Raw genomic sequence first — 26,258 nt, forward strand, 5'->3', positions numbered from 1 at the left:
TGGCTTCATTACAGGATAATTTTGGAGAACTGCTTCTTTTATTAAAGCAAAGCCTGTAGCAGTCCTTTCTTTCTTGGTTGTTCTCAGCCTTGCTGCCCCAAAGTAAGGAAAACAAATGAATATGCCAAAATGCCAGAACCCAGTAACAGTGTTTCTTTTATCTAAGGTAAAAAAGGTTTGGGTCCATTTACCCATGGAAAATGGCCAGAAATATAACCCATGCTACCATGAAGAAAATGGAAGACTCAAATGAAATGGTCTGGAGACACAGACCCTGCTGGCTGCTCTGCTACATCCTCCCCAGGGAGAAGGAATGTGCAGGGATGCTTCTGAAGGACAGGACAAGACATTTAAACTACTGCTGCAAGTCCTATCAAGAAGGCTTTTTTTATAACTACAGTTTCCTTTTGATTAAAGAGCTGCGGTTGATTTAAGGATCTCCATCCAGTCCAGATCTTGTGCATGACCCTCCTCCCCACGTCAGCACTGAGTCTTACAGTTGTGCTTCCCATCCGTTGCAGAGCTCCTGCTGTCTGCAAGCAGACAGGCTCCTGCAATCGCAAGATCCTGTCTCTGATTTCTCCACCCTTTTCTTATCTCCCCCTTCCAAAGGAAATGAAGTATTTGGCCACCACCACCGTTTGCATTGCAGGCATCTGAATAAATTAGTCATATTTGTTGCTCACCACCACTGTAGCGTGACTGAGGCACAACAGAAAAATATATTCTTAGCTGCATAAAGCCCAGCCAGCACACCAGTGGAGCCAAAACTTACTTTTATACCATGTCTTCCAGTTTCTCCCTATCCTCCCCCCGTCCCCTCTCCCTTACTGCAGGAACCATGGCTCGGGACTGGTTCAGCTGCAGACAAGAAGCTGTACTGGCAAAGTCAGTTGTCTTCAAGAGGCTTCGGAAAGCTGCCCTCTGGACTTGTGCTTAGAGGAACAAGTGTTTTCCTGCTGGCTTTGGTTAAAGGGATTCCTTATGGATCCCATTGGCATGTGCAAGGGGGATGTGCACTGTGTACTCATTTATCAGTGCAGACGTGTTCCTGAGCATCTCGTGGAACGTGTCCACTGTCTTCCTGTAAACGGCCCTGCGTAGCACAAAGGGACGGAAAAGGTTGAGAGGCTCAGCCCTCTGGAATATGATGGGGAAGCCCAGCTCTGCTGGTACCTTCCCATTGCCAATGAAGAAGTGGTAGAGCTTCTTCTCATGCAAACATTTCTCCAGGAATTTCAGCATGTCCTGTAGACGGGCCTCCAACTTCTCTGGGGCCCAGTCCTGGCTGGGACGTGCCTGCAGAAGATGCAGCAATACTGTCTTCAGGTGGTAGTTGGTGAGCCCGCTTGGACCTGTGAGGCTGCACTGCTTCCCATGGAGGAAGGAGAGGATCTGAAGGCAGCTGACGTGGCAGGCATTAGCAGGCAGCGTTTTGGAGACCAGTTGGATGAACCTCCTCTCATACACTGCAAAGGTGAGAAACCAGTGAGTGCTGGAGGGAAGGTCTGCTGCCAGGCTGCTCCGAGGAAAATGAGAGATGAAGTAAACATCAGAGTTCTCGTACTGCACCACAGGGGTGAGGTTAAAGGCAATCGATTTCCCTGACTTAAATTTTATCTTCAAGGCTCCTGGGGAGTCCAGAAGGCTGAAGCAGAGGTCAAATTCATACTTGTGGGAAATTCTGTTCCAGGCCTTGGTGACTGCAATCTGGAACCACTTCATGACTTGGTCGGCATCCAGATACTGAGTATTTTTGAAGCACAGGAGGTCCTCCATCTCACTGCTGGGCCTGGTAGTATTGGCTTGGCTGTGGAGGAGGCACAGCATATCTTCCCCTAGTTTAGTCTTGTCACAGATGCAACCTGTCACATCCTCATTTGCCCTGCATACCTTGATAGTGCCATAACCTTGTTCATCTGGGGGAAAAGAGTTGCCAGAGCACCAGGTCTGGGACCGAAAACAGTATGGCTCGGGGGGAGCAAAAGGCACTATGAGATCACAGACAAAAGGTTTACGCACTCTCCAATTCTCGTACATGCTGCCCACACCCATGCAGTCCTCCACTTCCATGTCAGCATCCCGGTTACAAACACTCCTCAAGGCTTCCAGCAGGTCATCTGCAAAACCTTCCACCATCTCCCTCATCCTGGCCATGTCTCCAGTGGTACCCAGGATGCGCTTCTCATAGAAGCTGGCCAAGACGGCCTTGTCAGGGAAGGCCACACCTTTAAAGGCTTTCCCCAGGACAGCCATGTCATCCTCTTCTCCTCCTGTGTCCTGCCAAATCCCTTCCTGGAAATCCTGCCTCCAGAGCTCAATCAGCAGGAAGATGATCATGGAAAGGGCAGTCCACATATCCCATCTGACCTTTTCCTCTTTGCTTTCCTCCACTACCTCTGCAGCCTTTTCCAGAGACTTCTGTGTGGCTTCCTGGTCTGCAATTTCCTGCTCCAAGCGTAACTGCTCCAGCCGAAGGCTCTCCTCCCGCTCCTTCATCTTCTGGATGATTTCTTCCGCATTCTCAGGGACAGTGCCATTCTCTCTAGGAAAGAGGAGCGGGTGGTTGACTATAGCTGTAATCACCACTAGGCACACCCGGAAGATTCCCACGGGCATGGCAGTTCCTTCCCTAGAAAAGAAAGAAAGGCAGAATGACCAATAATTCAGAATATATTCCCTCAAGAAGAAAAACAAAAGGATGTCCCCACTTGAATAAAAAATTTGACACCCTTTCTAGCCCTGAAAAGAGTCTGGAAGCTCCTAAGGGCATGCCTGTTTCTGCATGGTATCAACCAAGCTTCCCAAAGAGAGTTTATCAGTAGATAGCAAGAATGAAAGTGTCCTCTTATCAAATTAATTTTGAAGAACAGAATTGTGAAGGCACTTGCTGCTGTTGGGCACTGTGAGAGGGCATGTCCTTCCTCCCTCCCTTAACATTCCCCAGAACTGAAAGGGAAAGAAGCAGGCAGGGTGTAAAAAAAGCAGGACTGGATGATACAGAGAAATGATTGCTTGTTCTGAGACTTATTTACTTACTTATAGAAAACTACTTAGCAAATTATTTACTTACTTATAGCAACTTATAGTATTAATTCTAGTATTTTTTAATATTGCTAAGAATCCTGCTTGCCCAGACTGTACTGTGGAATTTTACAAAGGACTACTGTGTTCATCAAAACAAAGCAGTTCACTGTGAAAATCTACCAAAAACTACAATGTTTAGCAAAATATTATGGTTTTGTCCTTGAGAAACAGGTGTGCTCTAACTAGTTGGAATCTCAGTAACGAGTAAAGATAGCCATATACGGATGGTAGAAGTTCTATTGGTTCTCTTAGATAAGATAGAAAGAATAAACTGGCTGAAAAACACTCCTGTTATTCAAGAAACTGGCCAAGACAATCTGTGCATACTCTGGGGAAAAAAACAAGGTGAGAAAGACTATGAGCCTTCCTCCCAAAGACCCCCGAAGACGACCACCAGGAGGCAATGCGCAGGTGCAGAGAGAACATAAACTGCTGACACGATGCTTTCTAACTAACCCAGCCCTACTCATGCATATGTATGTTTGTGTTATGTAACCCAATGAATATGGATATCCACACTCTGAGTTTTTGGTAAAATATGCGGTGGGTGTGCAAGCTTTGCGGAGAGATCCCCTTGCACCCCGGTGCCAGAGTAAACGTACCTGCTTTATAACTCTATTCGAGTTGTAGAGTCTGTTTTCTGCAAATCATGGTGATGAACACTGCTTTCCCTCAATATAAAGCTAATGTTGCAGACATGGCAATGGCATAGGCAGGGACGTCCTGGCCACCTCCCACGTTACGCGTGTCTGGGGACCCACACAGCCAGCTTAGATCAGGGTAATCTCCACTGCCAGTGCTGGTATGTGCACCCGGGTGGGAACAAGCCTGCAGAGTTTTGTGCTTCTTTGTCCTATCTGAAAGATAGGAATCATGATCAGGCTGTGGCAAATCTTCCCAGTCCCCAGGAGGCCCTAGGATGCTTCATGACTGTGGTCCCTGGAAAAAGGGCAGAGACAGAACGACTGCTAAACCAGAAAGGTATTTCTAAAGGGTTTTTTTGAAACCCCATGGTTTTAAAGCATCGGGTTGTTTATTTTTGGTGCTTACTCCACTATTAATCTGTAGAAGATGTTAGTAAACCCCACAGCTTTGATCTAAGCCATCTCCCCAAAGCACCCCCTTAAAAGCTGTGCTTGCAGCCAGCTCGCTCCCCTTTGAAGTGGCCTCAACATGGCTGCAAGACACATCCCAGGTCTCGGTGTCACAGTGCTTGCCACAGGCAGCCATGTGCCACCAACAGTCCCACATGTCATTCCTTGCACAAGCATGACTGAGACTGGTCTGGTATTCTGGAGTTGCTTTGTGCAGCTACTGGCTCTGCTGCTCAGACCTCACACTTAATAAAGCTTTCTGTGCCATGGGGCTCATGATGAAAGAATTTAATTTCCAGCTTTCTGCTACACAGTCCCATTGCTGGGGCCTCTGCCTGGCCCTGACAAGGCCTCCCAGATGTCTGGGCCAGAGGGTGCTCAGGCTAAAGCCTGGGCTATTTTGTTCCAGGTGGCATTTCTGTTTCTGGAGGGCTGGCATCGCTATCAAGATCCCAAGTGCCTGATCAGGGCAAGACTATCTGAAGTTGTCGTCCGCTGCTGAGACGTGAGGAGCTCACCATTTCTTCTTTCTAGCAACATCACCCCTCAGTCCTCCACAGGGAGATCAGAAGGACAAGATGGACAAGCAGCAGTGTTTCTTCTTTCAGATGGAACTATTTTAATGCTGCCCCTTTAATGCCTCAAAAGTGTGCTTGGTTTCTGTTACAGAAATAAAGCCTATCCATAAAATACCAAATCAATCAGAGCAGAAACAGTAATTTCATTCCTAGCAAACCAATTCATCCTGTTGTCGGAATGAGGCTGTTTGACAGAGAGCCAGGAGATGGTGAAGCACTGCGTATGGACTGGAACTGAGGGCTGCAATTCCCACTCCCTGCAATAGCTCCTTCCTGGCCTGAAACTACCATATTCTGCTGTCCCAGTGTCTGGGCAAGGACAACATCTCTAGCAATCTCATTTATGCCTCCACAGGGCACAGCACGCAATAAAGATAGATCCATCCCAGTGGGCCTTGTTATCATTACTGTGCAGTGAACTGCTGGCTTTCCATTACAGGAATCTCGATTTCCTCGATGTGAGCACTTACTGTACACGGGAACTCTATCCTTTGGCGTGCAATTATCTTTGCTTACAAGAGGGCTGGGACTGGAATAACAAGGAAAGGGAACAGGATTGAGATGCATTGTCCAAGCAGCAAGAAAATTCACACGGTGCTCAGGATAACGCTATGTGCCCCTCCCTGTGTAACATTTACTGACTACCCTTTTTTTTAGATCACATGTACATGCATAGATGAATGCCCTTATGCAGATACTGCTCTGGAGATGGTTAGTGGGCCTTTCTTGTCCTTTTTACATTTACATTAACTCTTTAAATGAATGAATTAATTTAAATGAATTAAAGCTGAATTAATACCCAAAGCTGGCTGTTCCATTTATTCTGTGTGCTCTGTGCCTGGCCACATTTTGAAAATAAACTGGGGTCACCCTGCATTGCAGAGGGCTTTATCAGTTTGCTAGGGCAGGGCAGGAAGCACTGGTGAGTTCCTTTCCTTAGTGCTACGCTCTTGCAGACCACGTGTGCTTTCCAGGCTTAAAAATAACATGGCCAGGAGCCAGGTGCCTCCTCTTGCAGTCTTGACCAGGATGACATTGCTGCTCTGGCCTGCTAGACCTCTGTCCCTATGGATGAAATGTTTTACTGTTAGCAGATTACTTCTTAGATGCATAAGGCTGAAATAAGTCATCTTCCTTCGGATCTTCTTGTACCCTTCAAGACTCTCGTGCTCAGCCGCCCATAAGCACACCACTTCCAGGGGTTACCTGCCCTGAAGCTCTGCTAGCAGAAGGGGTTATGCCAGAGATCCCCAAATCCATCACTGGCTGGCTCACCTGGATTCATGCTGGGTCACACTGACAGTTTAGGCTACCCCAGCTGATTTTGCAGGAGTAGGTTAGGAAGCATGCACACAACCTCTTCCCCCAGCAAACTCTACAGGCCTCTGGAAGAGAGTCAAGATGAAAACTGGAAGTGACAACATCTTCAGGTTGCATGAATTTGTAAGAAACATGTCTGTTTTCAGCCTGAACAGAGGAAGTGCTCCTGGCCAAGACTGCTCTTTTGCTCTTCACACCAGAAAATGATGCCAAACGTTAGCCTCAGTTAAGGCTTAAGGTTAATGATGCTCCGTGACCAAAGTCAGTGGAGCCTGGCCTTGACAGCAGCAAGGGTGGTATGGGCAGAGCATTCCCACATCTCATCAGACACAGCTTTCTTGGCTAATACAGAAAGACTAAATAATACAGGTGAAACCAGTAGCACTGCCTGGTAGGGCAGTCCAGCCTTCCCCGTAACAAAGGCTGCTCTTTTCCCTTGCTTTTAACTTCAACCCAAGCAATTTAAGTCTGATAAAAATACTTATGCCTGCTCTGGCTGAGGCAGCTTTTGTGTGGGGAAGAGAAAGAGTTCAAATGTTTCCAAGCTGGAGACTAAGAAAGAGAAAAAACTTTGATGCATAGATGAAACAAATTTAGCAATATTTTGAGTATGGGGGGAAAAAAAAGTATTAATGAGTTTTTAAACAGTAAGTGCCCAAAGCAATCTTCCAACTTTTTCTGAATTCCTGACCTTGCCAGTTTTTCCCCCACTCAAAGTGTAGATGATGTCCAGACTTGGTAACAGGCTTACATTTACCTACCTCCTGCAGACATCCCAGGGCTCCAAAGACCTCCCTAAGGGAGGGTGCCGTGGTGCCACCTCTGCAAGCAGAGCCTGCCCTCGCCCTGCTCCCTGGGCCAGGGCGTTCCCAGGGTGAGACAGCAGAGACCCCACCTCTTGTGCTTTTGTGAGCACAAAGCAGGGAAAGGAGTAATGAGACCAAGGAAAGCTGCTTGGGGAAGAGAGGACAGCTAGGGGCAAAGCAGTACGTTGAGCCCCACCGCCTTGACGCAAATCTCTGTCACTGCCCAGCATGTGATGCTGCTTGCTCAGACCTGCCTCTAGCCCTAGAATTAGTTTCCTTCTAGGCTTTTCTGGGGCACTTTTTTAGTGACTAGGTGCTTCACCAATTTTAAGGCTAATGACAGCTCTGAACAACCCTGGGAAATGAGGGGGCAGGCACCATCCCACTCTCCAACTGGGGAGTGAGGGCTCGGAGATAAAAGCAGCTGATTGCTCTGCTGCCCGATTAGAAACAACGATCAGCTGCATCCTACAGCACTTGGTATGTTCAAAGGCTTTACCAAGAGCACCCACACCCTTCCAGCCTCAGCTCCCAGGCAAGTTAGACCTCATCCTTTCAAGCCTGAAACAGTCTCCCCAGCTAGAGGATCCCGATCAGCCCCACAGCAGGTCCTGAATGACGCAGGAAGCCCTACGAGTGGAGGGGAAAGATGACACTGCTATCATGCAGTTCATGTTGGTGCCATGAAGCTGCATGCAGAAGGCCAGCTCTCACAGTAGCTGATCTGAAAGCCCTTTGCTGCATGTGCTAGTTTGAAAACAAACTAGTGGGAGACACCAAGTCAGAATAACAATAAGAAAAAAAAATTATAAAGGCAGATAGCACTGGGTTAAACTAACAGAGTCAGGATACAACCTGACACCGTTAATCAGGGTGGTGGTAGCAGTCTGGTAGAATGGTGGCTGCAGTCCCCCCGAAGCAGTGATCCTGTAGAAAAAAAAGATCTGCTCTTCCTCAGAAAAGTCCAGTGGTGGCTAAGTAGCTCCTGTCCTCTGGAAATCCAGTGGAAAAGAGAGCATCTCTGGTATTCAGAATCTCAGGTTATATCCAGGATGGAATGCTGGTTTTCTCCCTCTGGGTGGAGCATCTCACAATGGGATAATGAGTCATGCTGCATGGCATTGATGGGCTAGCAACAGAAAGATAGTCTGGAGGGGGGTGGGGGAAGCAAGGAAACACTGCCCCACCTGATTTTGACAGCTCATGAGGATGGTAATAGAATACACTGCAACCCAGGACACTGCAGTAATGCTTCATTCACCTGCTGCCTGGACCATGACTACAGGTAGCATGTTCCAAGGAAAGGAAAGCATCACATGAAGCTCACAGGTAAGTAAAGCCTTAGCACAGCCAGGCAGCAGCTTGCCTAAGGTCAAGCAATGGTTGGAGAGCAACCTCTGCATGGGGACTTTGAGAGCTGGCTGAAATCCTCTTGCACACATGCCATAACAACCAAGGGGTGAGTATGCCCACAGAGGCTTGCCTCAAAACTACCATTAGAAAAGACCCTTCTTCTTTGTCACATTTGGGCAGCACCAGCCGTGCCAAAGGCTAGAGAGGAAATTGGCTGCAGCTCCAAAAATGGTCCCTTAGGTAAGACCTGACTCACTAGCCATGCTCAGACACTTGGCATTGGAGCAAAGGCAGAGTTGCAGCTCTCACCAGCACAAATGTAGCCTTTTAGGCTGAAGAACTGGTGCTAAGCTCTGCAAACCAGCACTTGCTGTGCCTGTATCTCTGCAGTAACTGTGTCCACATCACCTGAGCTTACAACCTGGGTCCCTCCACAAGGGGCCTTGAAAGAAAAATCATCTGCAGAGACTATTGCAAGACAATATAAAAATAGCCATCGTGCTGTTTCCTGACTGTAGTCAGCCCTGAAGATGAATAGTGCTTGCAGTGCACATTAGCACAAGCAGATTTGCTTACTGGTGTTTTATGTGGCATGGGGGCAGAGCTTGGTTCTAATTTCAGCTTCTGCCTTGAAGACCTCCTCCTCACCTGGGAGCATCACAGACTTCTTCTGGTGTTCATGTAGGCTGAGTTGGGACAGCCACTGCCCTGTGGCAGCGTGTGCTCTCTCCCTTCCCACCAGTCACCCTGTTACAGAGGATTTCCCTGCATGAGCAGCAAAGTCCTTTGCAGAGATGATGTTGCTCAAAGTCATAATGCCCCATCCCTTCCAGCTAAAATGTGCTCAACTTCTGATGTTTCCAAGCCTTCCTCACAACCATTTTCATAGCAGCTTGAGAACCTTTTGCCTCCTACTTAGTCTAGCAAGGGAAAAGATTTAAATGGCAGCTTGCAACTTGCCTCTGTAGGCTGCTCATGTGCTCTGCCCTCCATCTTCTCTGAAGACACAGGAGAATACTTCCCTTTCATTAATGGCCCTTTTATTTCCTCAAGAGTTCCTCATACAGATATATTTTTTCCACCTTTTTATCCCCTTGAATTTTGAATCATGGGAAGCAAAGCATACTCTGGCTGGTGTTCAGCAATAAACCAGATAGGAGTGAGCTGAAGCTTTGATTCTTAAATTAGAATAACCCAAGCTGAGCCACTGAATGAGATTCACTAATGCACTGGAATACGCCAAGACATCATTTACGACATACTCGATTGCTTCCTGTGATTTGGCTGACACAAAAGGCACTGAATAGGTGGCTGCCACATTGTGTTTTGCTTTGGTAGCCTGCAAGAAAAGAGCCAATTTGAAGAGATGATAGAAACTACAGCTGGTTGGGAGCTTCACTGAAAGCTTCCAAGTTTCTGAAATCAGAACTTTCATGGGAACAAATATGATTTCTGAGACTCTCTTTGGGAAGGTCCTTGAGGTCTGGAAAGGACTCCACTGCCTGTTTTGACTGGAGAGATTAATAGCTCAGAACAGCCACTAATCTGCACTTGGGACTTTCTTACTGGGAAGATGTGAATCTCAAGCCCAGAGGTTTCACGCCCCAACCAGCCATACTCCCTCACGGCTGAGCTTTTGGGAGCTCCATGGTTCCTCTCCTTTCTGTAACAGAAATCACCCTGTTGAAGATGTCACATTGGTCTCTGCCATCATTTGCTGGGAGTTTATTGTTCAAATTTTGCACTGAGAAGAATGAGAAATTTTTCAAGTTTTAATTTTACATGCATATATTTAAAAACAGAGCACATGTCTATGCCCTTATAGTCTGATAGCTTGGGATGACAGAAACTTCTGTTGAAGGCTCTCCTCCAGATTCAGGAGGCAGTAACAGTAATCTAAACTTTGGTCTCCTTCCTGGCCCCTGAGGTTACTGCCCTCATCACCTGGCTGCTTTCAGGTCAATGCTCTGCTCTCCAGGGTTGACCTGGACTTTCACAGGACTTGAGGAATTGGTTTTGGCAGGACTTCACTCAAATCTGTCTTGTTCTTGAGACCATTTTTATTGAATAAATATTTTCTGGGGTGGGCAGGGGAGGAGTCCTGTTTTGGTGAAGAATTTCAAGTGAGTGGGGTTTCCTCCCAGGTCAGCATCACATCTGCTGGGGCCTGAGGGTTATCCAGGACCCCACAGTGAAGGACACTGCTAGCTAAGCCAGCTCTTAAGAGACATCATGGTGAAGCACTGCATCTCAGAGCAAGAATTTCCACTTTCACTTGAGTCAGCATCAGGTGGGGCTGACAAGGTTCTGGACCCTCAGTGAGGGCTGGAAGGCCCTTATAGCCAAGGCAAACACGTACGTACTGAAACACACCCCAGGGTGACTAAGAGTTCACTGCACCAGTCTACACTTCCCATCCCACTGTGTATTAGCACATGTGACCGTGCCCAGCTTTCACCCGGCACAGGCAGCAAGAGCCCAGATGCTCAGATGAGGATCCTCAGATGGCTTCTACCCTCCAGGATGAAGACCTCACTGCTGCAGTGAGAACATGTCCCCAGACCTGTAGAGAGTCATGAAGACCCCCCCACTTCCCACTCCACCATCAGCTATGACAGCACCCAGCACAGCCCACCCAGAGATCATGCAGCATAGGGCAGCCAGGAGAGGCTCCTGCCCTCCCATCTCTTGAGCACACAGTCAGCTGCTGCACACACAGCCCAGCCAGGAAAATTAGAAGCCACAAAAACACAATACAGATCTGGAGTGGCACCAACTTGTGCTGTTCTTTGACCCCCTGTGAAGCTTGTGTGCAGGATGTTGGTGTGACGAGCTATCAATGGAGACAGAACAGTGTCAGCCACAGCAGCTATAACTCATCATCTGACTTGTCTTTTTGAGAATTAGATTAGTGCTACAGACAAAGTACCACATTCAAGTTGCCAGCACAATTACAGTTGGTTCAATACAGACTGGTGGGATTGGGCTGTCTTTGGTTCTCTACCAAAGCCACCAGTGGAAAGGACCAAATGCACCAACGCATGACATGCAGAGGCCTGGATGTTGAGACTGGTACTGCAACCACGTTTAAAACTGGAACAAGCCAGCTGGCCTGCTCAGGACTACAGAAGGCAGGTATGGCAGAGCAACCGCCTTCCAAAACATGCCTGGAAGCCCCACCCCAGATTAGCTGCTTGGCCACAGGACAGCAGTTGGACAAGGCCACTTGCCTGACAACTATTGTTTTGCCATTTGATTGAGAACACGTTAGCCTTTCGTAACATCTCTGGACATCCTGTCCTGGGCCTGCTGCAGTGCCAAGGGGGTCAATCGCGCAGCCCGCGTTGGACATCCTGCCCAACAGGTCTGCTATGGATTTTCGGAAGCAGTATTTTCCTCTCAGGGTCACCAGATCAGGTATTTCCAAGGAAATGCTGATGCTCATCCTGTGTACAGGACTAGGTAGCCCTCCCTTCCCACGGACAGGCAGATTCAGGGTGGATAAACATGTGAGGCGCACTGACATTGCTCTGGAAGCAGATGCTACCATTCAGTCCCAGGTCCAAGTGAGGAGTGATTTTGCCAGGGTCTCTCCAAGCAGAGGAGTGCTTCATTTGCCCTGGGAAGGATAGGGAGTCTCTCTCATGTCTTCCAGTCATCCACTACCTTTGCCATCAGGAAGCTTTTTCTCATGCCTCATTAACTCTCCTTTGCTGCAGTTTGAACCTCTAACTTTCCAGTGACCACTGTGGGCAAAAGTAGGACAGATTGTTTTCTTCTTGCAGTATCACACAAGGAGTCCAGAAGTCTTCCCCTCCTGCCTCAGCTTTCACTGCACACAGATGCATTAGTAAGATGTTGCCGTAAAATCCCATTACCTCCTTTCCACAAAGCTCAGACAGTACAAAATTTTTTTTCTGGCTCAAAAGCACTTACTTGCCTTCTAGGGCTCTTTTCCAAAACCCAAAGATTTTCAGTTTTATCAGCAAGTGGGGGGTTTATCTAGGTATTTCTAAGTCACTATTTCTCCGTGCATACAGGTATCAAGCCACTAGCCAGAACAAGATTCTGGCTCACTCTTCTTACCCCAGAAAGCCAACAGCCACTGTCAAAGACAACTGTAATAACTATGAAATAAATGCAAAACCACATCATGCCCCCAAAGCACTCACTATTTACTCACTGTAAGACAGGACCCAAGAAGGGGTGCCCATGGAGACCAGGAGACAAAGCTAACAGTGGGAGGAGTGTTAATCAGCATTCTGCCCATTGTCTGAATGTGGTTTTTTGCTTTTTGCAAGCCAGCTCAGCTCTTGTCAGCAAACAGCACATGGGCAGTCCATATAGTGCCTCAGGTTCCTCCTGCTATGGCCGAGTAGGAGTTTTACAAATTGGAACATAGTGCTGGCTGCAAGGGAGGCAGGAGGGGAAAGGTAGGAAGTGTGCATGTGGCTCCCACCCACGTACTGAGCTGTTGTGGTAGGATCTGGGCCAGAAACAGCTTTTTTAAGCCAAATAAATTTTGTCTGTTAACTGTGAGGAAAACAACTGGAGTAAACCAAACATCTATGGGTTATTTGTTTTTAGGATGAGAAAAGACACACACCAAGAATAAAAAAAAAAAAAAAAAAAAAAAGGTTGGCTTACCAACCTCACCAGCTCCCTCTTCAAACCCAATGTGATGGGAGCCCAGGCTGGTCCCTTGCACAATCTTTCATCAGCACAGATGGACACAAACCCCCTGCTGCTTTATCAAAAGCCTGATAGTGCCAGCCACAATGTATGGAGCAATGTTACCACAGATACTCTCTGGCCTCCACATGGTGCTCATGCTGGGAGCCGCTCTGGCTGTCACCCTGTCAGGCACATGACCTCCCCTTGAACATGCAGGCAGCCACGGCTCATTGATCCGGTCTGGCAGTCACCCCAGAGAAAGGTGGTGAGAATACAAAAAGAGTTCAATTGCCAAGAAGTTTGTTTAAATCTGCCCTCCTTTTCCCCACTTAATTCTCAACAAGATGGTGAAAAATCACACCAGCGTTGTTAAATCAGGCAGTGGTTACTCTGACTCTCCTCATCCTAAGATAAGCATATGCTCTACATGGCTACACATCCAACTTAACTGTCTATTGTACATCCATTGAAACGAATGCTTTGGTATCAAAAGGGTTGGTAGAAACAGTATTAGAAAGTTGATTTCCCATCAGGGATATACCACTCCAGCACATCTAAGAAGAGCACATGGGGATATTAGCACAGCTCAGACGTGACTTGCAGAATGATTATGTTTTACATGTGAAACTGTGAAGTTCCATTTCAGTCACGTAACAAGGAGCACTTACATATTACAGACAGTGGAAAGCACAGTAGTTGCCAGACACTTCCAGAGATGCTGAACAAAAACAGCAAAAAGAAATTGTCATTGCAGGCTGGGAATTTGGTTGATCTGAGATCTTCTACTCCATCACAGTTTTGATTCAGTGACAGTCACACTCCTGTATCAGGAGACCTGCAGGCCCAAGTATCTGCTTAAACAGGACTCCAAAACACTGGATAGCATTGGAGGTTTGTGTGATACCAGACTATTGTTTTGCTAACTAGTTACAGCTGTTTGTATTCTAACAACTGGCGAGGAAGAGTATTTAAAAAGCTGACTGTTGCAGCCAAAATGTCACCACAGAAATGAAAAGCAATGCTTTATTCCATTGCCTGAAATCCTAGCTTTTTTATAAAACACAGTATCATTCCTTAAATAAAGTAAAAAAACCCATGACTGTGAAAGCCCCTGCAGGGATAGGTTGAGGGTGTGGAAAGACGAGAGAGCAAGAAAGAGCACTTTTACTGCAATGTCCCATTTTCCTTGGCTCTCACTAGGATGACTCCTTGATCTACACAGAGGCACTTGCATTGCACACCAGCATCTGCAGGAAGAATCAGGCCCTCTTACTTCAATACCTGGTGGCTCTAGTAAAGGAGAAACACCACAAATGTTCTGGGAAGCAGTAAGCCCAGTCCTGGCTCGCTAGTCATAAACCTAAAAACTGCCAAGACACAGGCATGCACACAAATATGTTGGCTGCAGAGTACTGCTGGCTAACCCCGCTTTTCAAAATTAGTTTGAATAAATAAAAATCAGATGAAAAAAGCAAAGCCATACAAAAAAAAAAACCTGCCCCCTTCCGTACAATATTTCCACGAAGCTCATACTTTCAGCACCCATGGCCACCAACTCAGAGCCATTTTCACCCAAGGGAGTGGCTCAGAGACCAGTCTATTGCCACATACACCCATATTTAATAATTTTCATGTGTTCTTTGCTCGGTGCTGCTTGCAAAAGAAAACATCTTTAAGCTTCCTCTTTCCCTGAAGAGTTTGTAAACTGAATGCTGGGCAGAAAAACTCTGAAAAGACTCAATGTGATAAGAGCGATGTAACATGCACTGCTGTAGTGAAAGTACCAAACGCACACATAAAGGCTGTGAAGCCACGTGGTTTTCATTTGGGATGTGTGGGGTGAACACATAGCTTGCTTTCTTTGTAACCTAAGCACAACAAAGGAAGGCTTTGTTTGAAAGCCAAGGGACAGCCTCTCCGCACACTTAAAGGCTAAGTTACAACGTAACGGGAACTGTGAGTCATAGCTGTGGGGCCCCTGCTCTCAGACACGAAAATCCCCTCTGCTGCAGCAGGCAAGGAGCTTAGCTTAGCAAGGAGCAAAGACAGCTTCCAGCTCCACATGGGAGACTGAAAGCATCCAGGACAAGCAGCAAGTACAAAGCTGAACTGAAAGCACGTGTTGTGAATGACTTAAGATGCAAACACATCCCTTCCAGTTGACATTTCTTCCTGTAACTCCTTCAGTGCTTGAGATCATAACCCTGCACTCGTTCCAAGAGCATGAAGCAGCTATGGCTCAACAGGGAGGTGGGATGGATGTCAGCCAAGCACTTTCAGACTGTCTGTCTTTTGACTTCAGCTGCAGAAGAGTGTGGCCATGATAGTGAGCATAGCCAGCTCACTAGGTAGGACCACAGTAGAGCTCTATGTCCTTAAGTCATTTAGTGTGGCAGATAATTTATGTCAGTGTGTGTTACAGTAGGGGAGAGTCAGCTGATGGATTCCAGCTACCCAAAATACAGACACTCATCTCTCATCCTTGCCCACACTAGCCTGGAAGGAAAAGATAAGGGTCTTCAATTCGATGAGTTCATTGAATTGAATAGGTCTTCAATCATGAATGGGTTGCAATCTGCAGTGCAGAAGTGGCTGTGCTGCAGAAAATCCAAGTGTTTTCTCTCACATTTCCATCAGTCCCAAGGTATCTGTTTGCCAAATCTCCAGAGGCCTTTAGAAATCAACCTCTCATCTGAAAATAGTGTCAGTCAGGTACCTGAACATCCAGGAGGTAACAGTTTAGGATCTAAGCATTTTAGGTGCAGATATACACACAAGCACAAGCCCCTCTGGGAAGCACTATACTGTGAACATCAAGTGTCACATTTTAAGCTTGAGAACACTCCTTAGCTCCATCTCTGGCATATATTAACATTCCACAAGAGCTTAAAAAATAGGGAAAAAAAAGAGGTCTGAAAATGCAATATAGTCTCCACAGCTCTGTCTACACACATGGCCTACACTGCGCCTTGATGGTTTCTGGCAAATCTTTGTCTACTTCGTCCTGAAAATCTTCCAGCAAATCTCCATCTCTGCCTCCCAAAGCAGTCTAGACTACTGCTTAACTGTTTCTACCTGTAGGAAAGTCTCCTTATCACTGTATGCGCTTTCTCCAAAATAAGCTGTAAGCCCTGATGGGATTCTGGCAGATGCAGGCAGCATCTTGTCTTACGGAGCCACTTCCCTCCCTGAAGGCAGCGTGGGAACCGTTTGCTCCCACTCCTCATCAGGTGCTCCCCAAGCATCACCAAATCCTCTGCAATTTGGAAGAACTGAAACCAAGGCACTCTGAGGCTGTTTTTTCATTGTTTTCATTTGCATTTGGCCACAAACTCTATCTTTTCAACTGATAGTGCCCACCATCCCTTGAGGCAACCCAGAGAAAGATGCAGTTGGCTACATACGAGGTTCAGCTGCCACCTTGTAGATAATGTCACTTTTCTACTCGGGTGCAAGACCCTTTGCTACGTGTTCTTCCCCCTGGTTTCAAAAGAGAAGGAACAGTACAGTTTCCTTTGCCAGACAACTGAAATAACCATATGAATTGGAGACTGTGCCTAACGGGGCTTACATTTTGCAACTGTTGGCCTCAATGATTCTCATCCTTGCCAACACCATGCTTGGTTTTTCCAACCCACATGCATGGCAGTGGGGTGCATCAGATGTTTTCCCTATAAATGCTGAAAAAGCATCTCTGCTTTAAGGCAAATATCACTGATATAAATATTGTGCTAGATCAGCCAGAAAAACCTGCCTCTGGAAGAGGGATAATAATGAAAGACGGTGTGGGGAAAGGAAAAAGAGAAAGAGGTTAATTTACACACAGGAGGATGGCAATAAGCCAGCTCTCACAGCTTTGACTGGGGCTGGCTGGCAGAGCATGCCAGGGAATACTGTGAGCTGATCTTTGCTAGAGCAGAGCAGCTGTTTGAACTGACTGGGATAGGAAGAAGGGGACAGACACCACCCAACAGAGACACAGATCCAGAACAAATAAGAAAAAAAAAATCATATGGAGTACATGAAGTAACAGGTACTCAGAGCTGTAGTGGGACATTGTGGCAGCCAGGACTGCTGCTCTGGCAGCTCCCTCTGCCATCAGCTTCAGTTCTTCCCTTCCCACTACTGCTACCCACAGAGCCTCCTGTTGCATGTTCACAGAGCGGCACTGCCAGACATCCGGGTTTCACCCAGCAGTTCTGCTTTCAGTGGGTTTTGCAGGGGGTTTCATACAAATATGAAAACTCTAAATATTGCTCTAAATAAAACCCACAGTATCTGGCTGCCTCTGCCGTCACACCTGATCAGCAGAAGGTTCCTGATCATCAGGAGGTTGTCCAGGTACTTCCAGGCCTTTGCTCTTCCTCCAACACCTGGAAGAGGGGGGATCTAGTGCTTTCCCGGTCTGGGTAAGGTAACCTCTGGCAAGTTCTCCTGCATAGCAGCAAATGAAGCAGTAGCTGCTGTCAGCAAAGCTTGGACCTCTTGGTTCCCTTCTGCCATCACTCTCTGACTAGACCCCAACTGTACTAAGCAGTCAGACAAAAGCAATTTTATACTGAATGCCAAGAGAGACTTTTAACACTGATCTTCTAAACTGAAGCCATTTCCAAATCTTCATAGTATTGCTACTTGCACGTTGCAAGTGTTGACTGACCCTTGCTGCTGGTAACGTTTACTAAAATATGAGCCATACCGCTTTCCTTCTGGCATTTCTGCTGCAAGGCTCAAGATCTAGTGAGAGCCCATCAAGAAGCTTTTATAAATCACACCAAATCTAGAAGGAAGAAGGACCTCCAGAGCACTTACCTGCTACACGACTTTGCAGGTGCTTATTAAATTTCACATTACTACTATCACGGTGATGCAGAGAAGACTATATTCAGTCACCCACAACTGAAGCACAGCCAGGAAGTCTGTAAAACACAAAGAGAATGAATGAGGAAGTTAAGGTAGAAGATGCAGTTATCCAAATTAGGGATTGATTAAAAGAAAGATTAACTCACCCTCTTACCTAATAAAATGATCATAAAAGCCCAAAAGACCAGAAATAATCAGCTTTGAAGTGATCAGGGAAGAGTTAAAATGCTGCTTCTCCCATAGAAAAACGTGCAATTCACACCGCAGGTCTGTCAGTGCCTAAGACATACCAGAAAGCGAGGACTTCCCTCCTCTGACTCCATCCTCACCCACCAGCCCTCTCCTTTTAAAACGGACTAGGGTCAAATTAGCAGCTACATAAGTGCAAGGGCTGGGACAGTTTTGTCTCGGATTGGTTTGTCTCAGAAAAGGCATCTAGCTGTTGTAAGCAGCTTGCAAGGTAGAAATACTTGCTTGGGGAGCTGGGTTTACAGAGCTACTGTGAGAAACAGAAAACATAGGAGAAAAGACAGGAAGTAAATCTATGAGCATACAGGAAGATGTGAAACACAGAACCGCAAAAGATAAACTAACATATTTTAGTAGAGAGAAGTTAAGAAATTTTAGACGAAACAGGAAACAAAGCAAAATCCTCCAAGCAGAGGGATGAGAGGACAAGCCTGACAAGGTAGCTGCAGACAGACAAGGGAGATGTTACTCAGCTGCACACAAATGGGCTGGGAAGCAGGAATCAACGGCCTTCATTAGCAGCCACTATCACCACTTCAAACCCTCCAACTGTCTTGATCCAATGCCTGATAAAATCATGAAAAGTGTGGGCTGAGCTGGGTCCTTTAAGGGCTCAGTATGAGGTTGATGCATCCTTACTCTCCCCAACCCCTTCACTTCAGCAGCTGTTGGGGAGGCGATGGCTCAACTCTCCCTCCTCCCACGTACCTGCTTTGCCCAGACTGTGTGTACAGCTTCACTTCTCCATTTCAATCTTCAACCGAGACGCCAAATTAAGCAAATGGGCTCTGACCTCAGTGCCTTGAAGCCCGCAGGGCTGCTTGTGCCTCCACTCGACCAGCACCGGGACACTACCAGCAGCAGCACAGACTTCCAAGCAGAGGAGCAAGACAGCCCAACACCAAAAGGGCTGGATCTGCACTGTAATTTCCCGGTGGATGTTTGTTAGCCCTCAGAGCTGCAATGCCTGGTCTCAAGGTGGCTCAGGGCCAGTTTACAGCAGGTGCTTCTGCTTGGAGGAAAGGAGATATGAAGTGCCATGTGGGAACTGCTGCTATGGGACTTACATGCTCTCACTTATTAAAATAATTTTTAAATCTCAAAAGAGAGATTTTAAGTCAGGGTGTCCCTTTACTATATGTATACAGATGTTGGAGAGTCCTTGACTGAACCTTAGGGGATGGTCTAAGGTCATGGAAGGTCCCTCTCAGCAGTGGATGTGTCTGCAGTGCATCCTTACATGCTAGGTCAAACCTCCTCTCTTGCTCCCTTGGAGGCAGCCCAAGCAACACAGCACAGCATTTGTTATGGGTCTGTCCTATACGAGAGCCTCTCTCCACACCAGAAGTCAAACTCACCCCTGCTCCAGTTAAGGTCAGCAGCTAGTCTGGCCTTCAGGTCATGGCAGTAAAACCTGTCTTCTTTGCTGAAGTGCTGGTCAAGGTCGGCTCAGCCACCTTTGCGTGGCCCATGTGTGCATGGAAATCAAAATAAGCTAAAAAAAGAGCCCTGTTGCAGCTGTACCTCTGGGCCAGCTCCCGACCCCTCAAACTGCTTGAAGCTTGGCTACCCATCTCCCTTCCTATCACCCACACTGAGGGGTGAACAAGCAGAAGGTTTTGCTTACACAGCTGAGCCCACATCCCTGCAAAACCTGGAATTCATGGTTGGGCACACTATGATGCTGCCCAGCACACACCCTGGCCATGCTCCCTCCCTCCCTCCAGCCTGAAAACCAGAGTCTCTACCTCTCTCCACACTTAGCAATTACATGTGCTGATGGAAATACACTGCCTGGCAGTAAACCTGCTTTTTCCCCAGTATAAATGGATTATAATAACACTTGGGAGAGAAAGAGCTGGCCCACCCAACAGCCCATTTTAAAGGGGATCTGAGGGAACAACCCAGGAGCTTTTTTTCCAGCTCCTGTCTCCATTGCACCATTGCTATGGATTGCAGTTGCAATTCTGTGGAGCAGAGTGTGCAGGACAGGACAGCACAGGACATCCGGGAGACTTGCGCAGTTTCTTCATGGAGTTCATATACTTTATCAGTGCTCCCTAGAACAACTGCTTCTGAACGTTCACCTTGTTGATAGAGGCTGAATTTAGCTTAAATTTTGCCAGGGCAGTTGTTTTAGAGGGATGCAGATGTGTCAGTAGAAAACAATACAACTGGAAAAATAAACCACCCCTTCTGCTGTGTACACATTGTGCTCAGGGAACTAATTTAAGCTCTCAGGGAAAGAAAAATAAAAAAAAAGCACATCACAATACAACCCACTAAGTGTGTTTCCTGATATTGCACTATTGTATTATTTGCAGGCAAGCTCCAAGATACTGAAACAATGGTCAGCAAGTAGACAGTCGCAAAAGCCAGCCTAAAATTGTCCTTTTAAAAACTATGGAGTTTTTGCTTAAAAAAACAAATTCAGAAATTAGATCAGCTCGTGGAACACCAGTGTTAGGTTTCTGCGGGTCAGATTCCCTCCCTGTTACTCATTGCCACGTAAGGAGGATCACAAGCACTGGAATCCTTCTGAGACTACCGTGCAGCAGAGGCACACAGGAGTCCTTATTGCCATGGAGAGAGCCAACAAAAACCAAAAGGGGAGCAGGACATGCAGCTTCGATGGCTCTAGTCATCAAGTGGCCTGAAGCAATCACTCAGGAAAACCAAATCCCCCAGTCCCTGACCAGAACTATTTACTCTGACTTGCAAGGAGAAAAAAGCAAAGGAAAAAAAAAAAAAAAAAGCAAAAGCTCTTCGTATATTGTAATGCTCCAAGCAACAGAAAGAGGAAGACAGTTAGGTGGGGAGGGGCCGCTGCCTGAGCTCTTGATAAACAGGTACAACGTCTTTGGCGTGTACAGGTTCTTTTCTTCCTTGTAGATGCCACTGGTGAAAACACAGATCACTCCGTTCTGCACACTCCACAGTCATGCAAAGAAATGTCATCTACCAGCTGAAAGCCAAGAAACCCTCAGGGATGATCGCAGTACTGACACTGGCTCTCTGACCTTTGGCAAATCACCTTGCTCCACATCTGTGGCAATCACACATAATATGCGCATTTCCCACGTGGAAGCACTATGAAGCTTCTGCTGTGCTGAAAACAAGGTTGAAGAGGAGGATTTAAGTTTCCATTTCAAATTTCCATGCTCTGCTTTTCCTTATGGACTGAAGGAACCCCTTTCATGCATATTAAGGAAAAACTGGTTTTAAAAGCAGATGCCTACGAAGACAGAATCACTTTAGTCAGAGCTGCAGAAGAGCATTATCATCATCACCAAACCGAACTCAAAAACCTCACAGAACAAGCCATACTACACTACAGCTGCTCTCCTGTTCAAGTGCTGCTTGCCTGGCAGCTCACGCCAAACACTCATGCCTGAAGGAGATGCGCTGGCTATGGTTTAGGCCTACAGCGCTCATTAAAAGCATGTTAATAGTAATGCTTGCTTAAGACACTGCTGGTGCTCATCTTGCCTGACCACATAACACACACCAATAGCAACACATCCTGTTTTCCTGAAGGATATTAATATGGCAGTTCCCAAGAGAACTGCTTCAGTGGGAGACTGCCAAGTTGAAGATGCAAAGTCCGCTAAGGCTCTGGTCCTGCGTGTCAGTTTTACAGCCCATGACTTCCAGCATCCCAGTCCTGACTCACTCTGATTTGAGCTAAAAATACCTACTGGCCATCTTCTAAGAGATGCCTACACATATGAACGGCAGGTCTACAAAAAACGCCGCGCCTTCTCTCTGTACTCTGTATCCTGCATCTCAGAAAAAAGGCAAAGAAATTTTGTAACAACCTAAGCCCCAGCCGGTAATACTGAACACGCGGCCCGCGTTCTGCCCGGCCTGTGCGCGCCGGGGGTCACCACCGGCCGCAGGACCCCGCGGGCTGGCGTCACCACCAAAAAGAGGGGGCCGCGGGGTCTCTGTTCAGCCCGACCGGTCCCGCAGGGGTTCCCCGTGCGCTCCGCTGGAGGGGGCTGCGCCCAGTCCTCTGCCGCTCACGGGCCCCCCAAACCCGGCCGCCTTCTGCTGCCCGCCTTTGGCTCCTGCCTGCGCTGCCAGGGGAGCAAAGCTGAAAGATGGGTGGAAACTTCGGTGGGCGCAGTACTCTGCCTCAGGGCCTGAGCCGGCCCCGCGCCCGCACACCCACCCAGACGAAAATTTCGCGCAAAATGGAAAAGTGACTCTGTAAAAAGAAACCGGCGAAAATCACACGAAAGCGACCTGTTGCAGGCACACCCCGGCCCCCGGCGGCTTTGCTCGCCCAAACGGCCGCAGCACACGCGGCAGCGGGGGGGAGCGGCGCAGCCCCCCGACCCCCCCCCCCCGCGAGGTGAGGGGTCCCGGGAGAGACTTACCGGGCCGGGGCCGCCGCTCCCCGCGGGAGGCGCGGGCAGACCGGTGGCTGTCGGGGCGGCGGCGGCCGCTCCCCGAGGCGGGGGGGTGTCTCGCAGCGCGGCGGCTCAGCTCGGTGCAGGCGAGTCCGCCCAGCCCGGCCGGAGCGGGTTTCCTTTTCTCTTTGTTGGTTGGTTGTTTTTTTGGGGGTTGGTTGTGGTTTGGTGTTTTGTTTTTTTTTTTTTTTTTTTGGGTTTTTTTTTTGGTGTTTGTTTCTCTCCTCCTTCAAACCACCCCCACCAGCCCTAGAAGCCGAGCCATCCTCCGGCAGGCTGCAGTTCGCTGTCTGGGCTCCCTCCCGGCTCCCCCATTAGCGTCCCGGATGGTTTTGTACTGAGGGCACGGGGAACGGAGAGGAAATGTACTCATTTTGCTTCTCGGGTGTATTCTGACCTCCTGGTGGTCGTGCCTGAGAGTCAGGAAAGCAGCTGGAACACATAACCTCTCTTGCAGTCCTTATCAAAGCAAAGGAGCAGATTCCAGAGACGCGGAACCCTTTTCCTGCTCGGAGCTGGCACAAGTAGAAACTTGTGAATCTGCCCAACATCCTTTCGAGGCAGAGAAGTGGCACTGGTTTCGGGGTGGTGGTGGTGGTGGTGTGTGTGGAGCTGAGGCACAGCAGGGTTAATTTAAGGGCCACGGTAAGGGATTTTAAAAAGTGTTTTCTAACACTGCCCTCATTCTACAGTTAAAGGGCATTTTCTTACAGACCTAGCAGAGAAATAAGTTTGCTCAACAACTGTCACTTCCACAAAGGGCATCAGGCCTGAGCAACAGCATAGTAACACCTATCCAATTCAAGGGAATTATGGATCCCTGTATTGCACCCTTCCTCTTTCCACAGCATTGCAACAGTTGTCTTACATTATCACTGGTATGGCACGTTGCACGTTCACCACCGCTGCTTTGACTCTTTTTTAAGCTCAGGTGGTGGACATGTGCTGTGGTGGGAGAACTGATCTGTGTGTTACATTTGCAATATCAAGAGGGCACCAGGTAAAGGTGGTGACACAGCTTTGCATTGGAGCTGTCTAGCTCTTGAGTGGTAACTGGGACTGTAAAGTCAGCCCATTCTTTGAATTTCCTGAAGTGCTTATTGAGTTAAGAAACAGTTCTAATGTTATTCAAAGGGTTTGGGTTCAGTAAATGTGTGTATGGGCATTATTTCCTTAGTGTCTGAATCAAGTTTATTCAGGTTTATTTGCAACCTGGGTGTTGTTAGTACATTCCTTTCTCATTATGCTGTAATTCATGAAAATAATCTCTAGCAAGAACAGTGCTGGAATCTCCCTGCTTCTGCGCTGCAGGACTCAGCCTGTCTTGGTGCATTATTTATTTCCCCTGGGAACTTCACAGCAGCAGCAGGAGAGAAAATAGCTCCTTCTCCAAGATCACAGCTATTCATCACCTAAGCCAAAGGAAAAATGTCTATTAAGTATCACCTGCATAAAGCCTGACAAGGTAGCAATTACTGATTCTGACCATGTGTATATATATATATATATATATACACATACATTGGCCAATACAAATCACTACAGGTTATATTGACTAGAATTTACATTCATCTGCAAAATTTCCCTGGGATACAGGGAAAAGGCCTGAACATTTTTCAAAGAAAGGCTCAAATCCCAGCAGATTATATTACATATCCACCATCCCATTCAGGATCTACTTTCTGTGCCACCTAGGATGGTATAAAATTATGATAATAATATGATACATGTAAATGGAAAAGTCAAACCAAAAAACATTCATTTGATTTGTATTAGGTTTTTTGATGCAGTTCAGCAGTTTGAAGAGGAGGGAAAGCAAGAAGCACATATCCTGACAACTCCAGCACATGATTCATTGTTTGAGTACTGCTGCACTGCAGAAGGCTTAAGATCATTGTCTTGCTAAAGGTAGTAATTTATTTGATAATGAGCCAAGCTCCGCTAACCTTACTCAGATGTCGGTCAGGATTTGAAGCTGTGAGCAGTAGAGTAACCATACCACAGTTCCGTGCACACTGGGACGTAGCCTGTGGCTCCGTCACATGGCTGCTACTGCAGCAGAAATTAGATATAATAATATTATTTCTAAAATGAACTCAAATATCCCATCAGCAGGAGCAGGACAAGAGCAAGATTTGGGCTAAGAGTTAAATTCTAGATATCTTTCTCAGCTGCTTTCAGACATCTTGGAAAACTGAGGATTTATTTTATTATTTCCACTAGTATTTCTAATCCATTACAAAACTAACAGTATTTTCTTAAATTATTACAAGCAATAAATTTTTAAAAAAATCATCTTGCAAGATCTACAAAAGAGAAGAGGGATATGATAGAGAGGCCATGGGTAGGCAGCAGTGAAACAGGTTTTAGCACCGCTTCCAGCTGTCACCTTCGCAAGGAACACATGAGACTGCTGCCAACCTGAAGCACACAGAAGGATCGCATTAACACACAGAAAGCAGGAGCAGTAGGTTTGAGTCGGGCCTTGCTGAGGCCCTACCTTTTATACTGCAAGTGGCTGTCTCAGCCTAGAGGAGACTGCTGCAGGACAGTATTTTAATAGGCACAGCTCAGCGTGACCCAGCAGAGCAGGTGGACAAGCAGCCCAAGGGGAGAAGGGAGTGGGAGACTCCCTTCCATCCGTGAATAATTCACACCTCCTAGCTGCCATACAAAGAAATGTGTAGGGGGATTGGGTCAGCTCCTCAAAGTTTACCATATGGTGTCCTCATCTACCCCCTTACACCTGATCTTATAAATATCTTAAGTCTCTATGATTTCTATAGCCTTCCCTGGGTATGAAGAGAAGGGGGATTTTTTTTTTAATAGCATCTTCATTCCAGAGGACTCAAGTGTCAAGCAGTGAAAGATGCCAGATGAATTTTCAGCCAGGGAAAGATTTGGTGGTTGAGAATTAAAAGGCTGAAGAACAAAATTTAAATGAGGGGAACAAAAGTCAGAGATTAGGGTCTGGATTCTGCTGCTGGAACAGAAAGGGTGTTGGAAAGCATGGGGGAAAGTTGTTTCTGCTAATGAACACATGATTAGTCTAGACATATTGTAACTCATTTCTAAGTACACCCATGATTGGGAAGACACCCATCAATCACAACTGGTAAGCAAGTAATGAAAAGTGTCCATTGAAGAAACCTGAGTGCTGTGCAGGGACACCTGTCCTGTGTTTATGTTACTTTATAGACTTTTCTTCATAGTTTCTCTAGGGATTAATGATGCTGGGCAGCCAGGATGGGAGGGGGTCACTTCTACCAGACTTCCTCCAAATACATAGGAGGAAGATTCCTGCCCCATCACTCTCCAAAGCTGTAGGTCAGATTGGTAGCATAAACCATAATACTGGTGGTGGTAAGAGCCCACAGTGGGCAGCAGTGGTGATGGGGATCTGCAGAGCATTGCTTTCCTCCAACGGTCTTGGTGAATCCCTGGGTTTGACAAAGAGAAGGGTGGAAGAGAGGAGTTTTCTGACAAGCGTGGCAGGACATTGTAATGCTAGTTGCAGAACTGCGAGGAAAAATTGGAAAATGAAATTGTTCTGCAGTTTCAAACCGTGCTGGGGAATGGCAAGTTCAGCGTAGTTCCAGGATTGTTGATTTAAGTTGTTTTCCATAATTTTAATCTCTTTTATTTTTTATGTAGAGCATGTAATTGTACGTTATACACAGACTGCTTGTCAGCTTAAGCTTCTGTTTCAGAAATAACCAAGTTCTCTATGTGGGTGTTTCTATTAATCAAAACATTTCCATGCTTTAACTTTTTATGAAAATTTTAACGAGATACAGTATGTTTCTTCCTCTTGAGATCATT

The 26,258-nt window shown here is 46.9% G+C and overlaps 1 protein-coding gene across 1 annotated transcript; it reads right to left on the reverse strand.

The window, feature by feature from the left end:
* Window positions 1–838: 838 nt before the first annotated feature.
* On the reverse strand, window positions 839–22,780 carry ITPRIP (inositol 1,4,5-trisphosphate receptor interacting protein). The gene is made up of 3 exons (XM_074908448.1): window positions 22,404–22,780; window positions 17,722–17,828; window positions 839–2,632 (listed from the first exon to the last, which is right to left on the reverse strand). Exon 3 carries the CDS (start codon window positions 2,617–2,619, stop codon window positions 970–972), a length of 1,650 nt encoding a protein of 549 aa, XP_074764549.1. The 5' UTR covers window positions 2,620–2,632; window positions 17,722–17,828; window positions 22,404–22,780; the 3' UTR covers window positions 839–969.
* Between the last annotated feature and the right edge of the window lie 3,478 nt (window positions 22,781–26,258).

Source organism: Athene noctua, chromosome 5 (genome assembly GCF_965140245.1).
Source record: "Athene noctua chromosome 5, bAthNoc1.hap1.1, whole genome shotgun sequence".
Lineage (NCBI taxonomy): Eukaryota > Metazoa > Chordata > Aves > Strigiformes > Strigidae > Athene > Athene noctua.

Excerpts from the sequence above, each read along its gene's own strand:
- ITPRIP (XM_074908448.1), bottom strand. The coding sequence starts at position 2,619 with ATGCCCGTGGGAATCTTCCGGGTGTGCCTAGTGGTGATTACAGCTATA.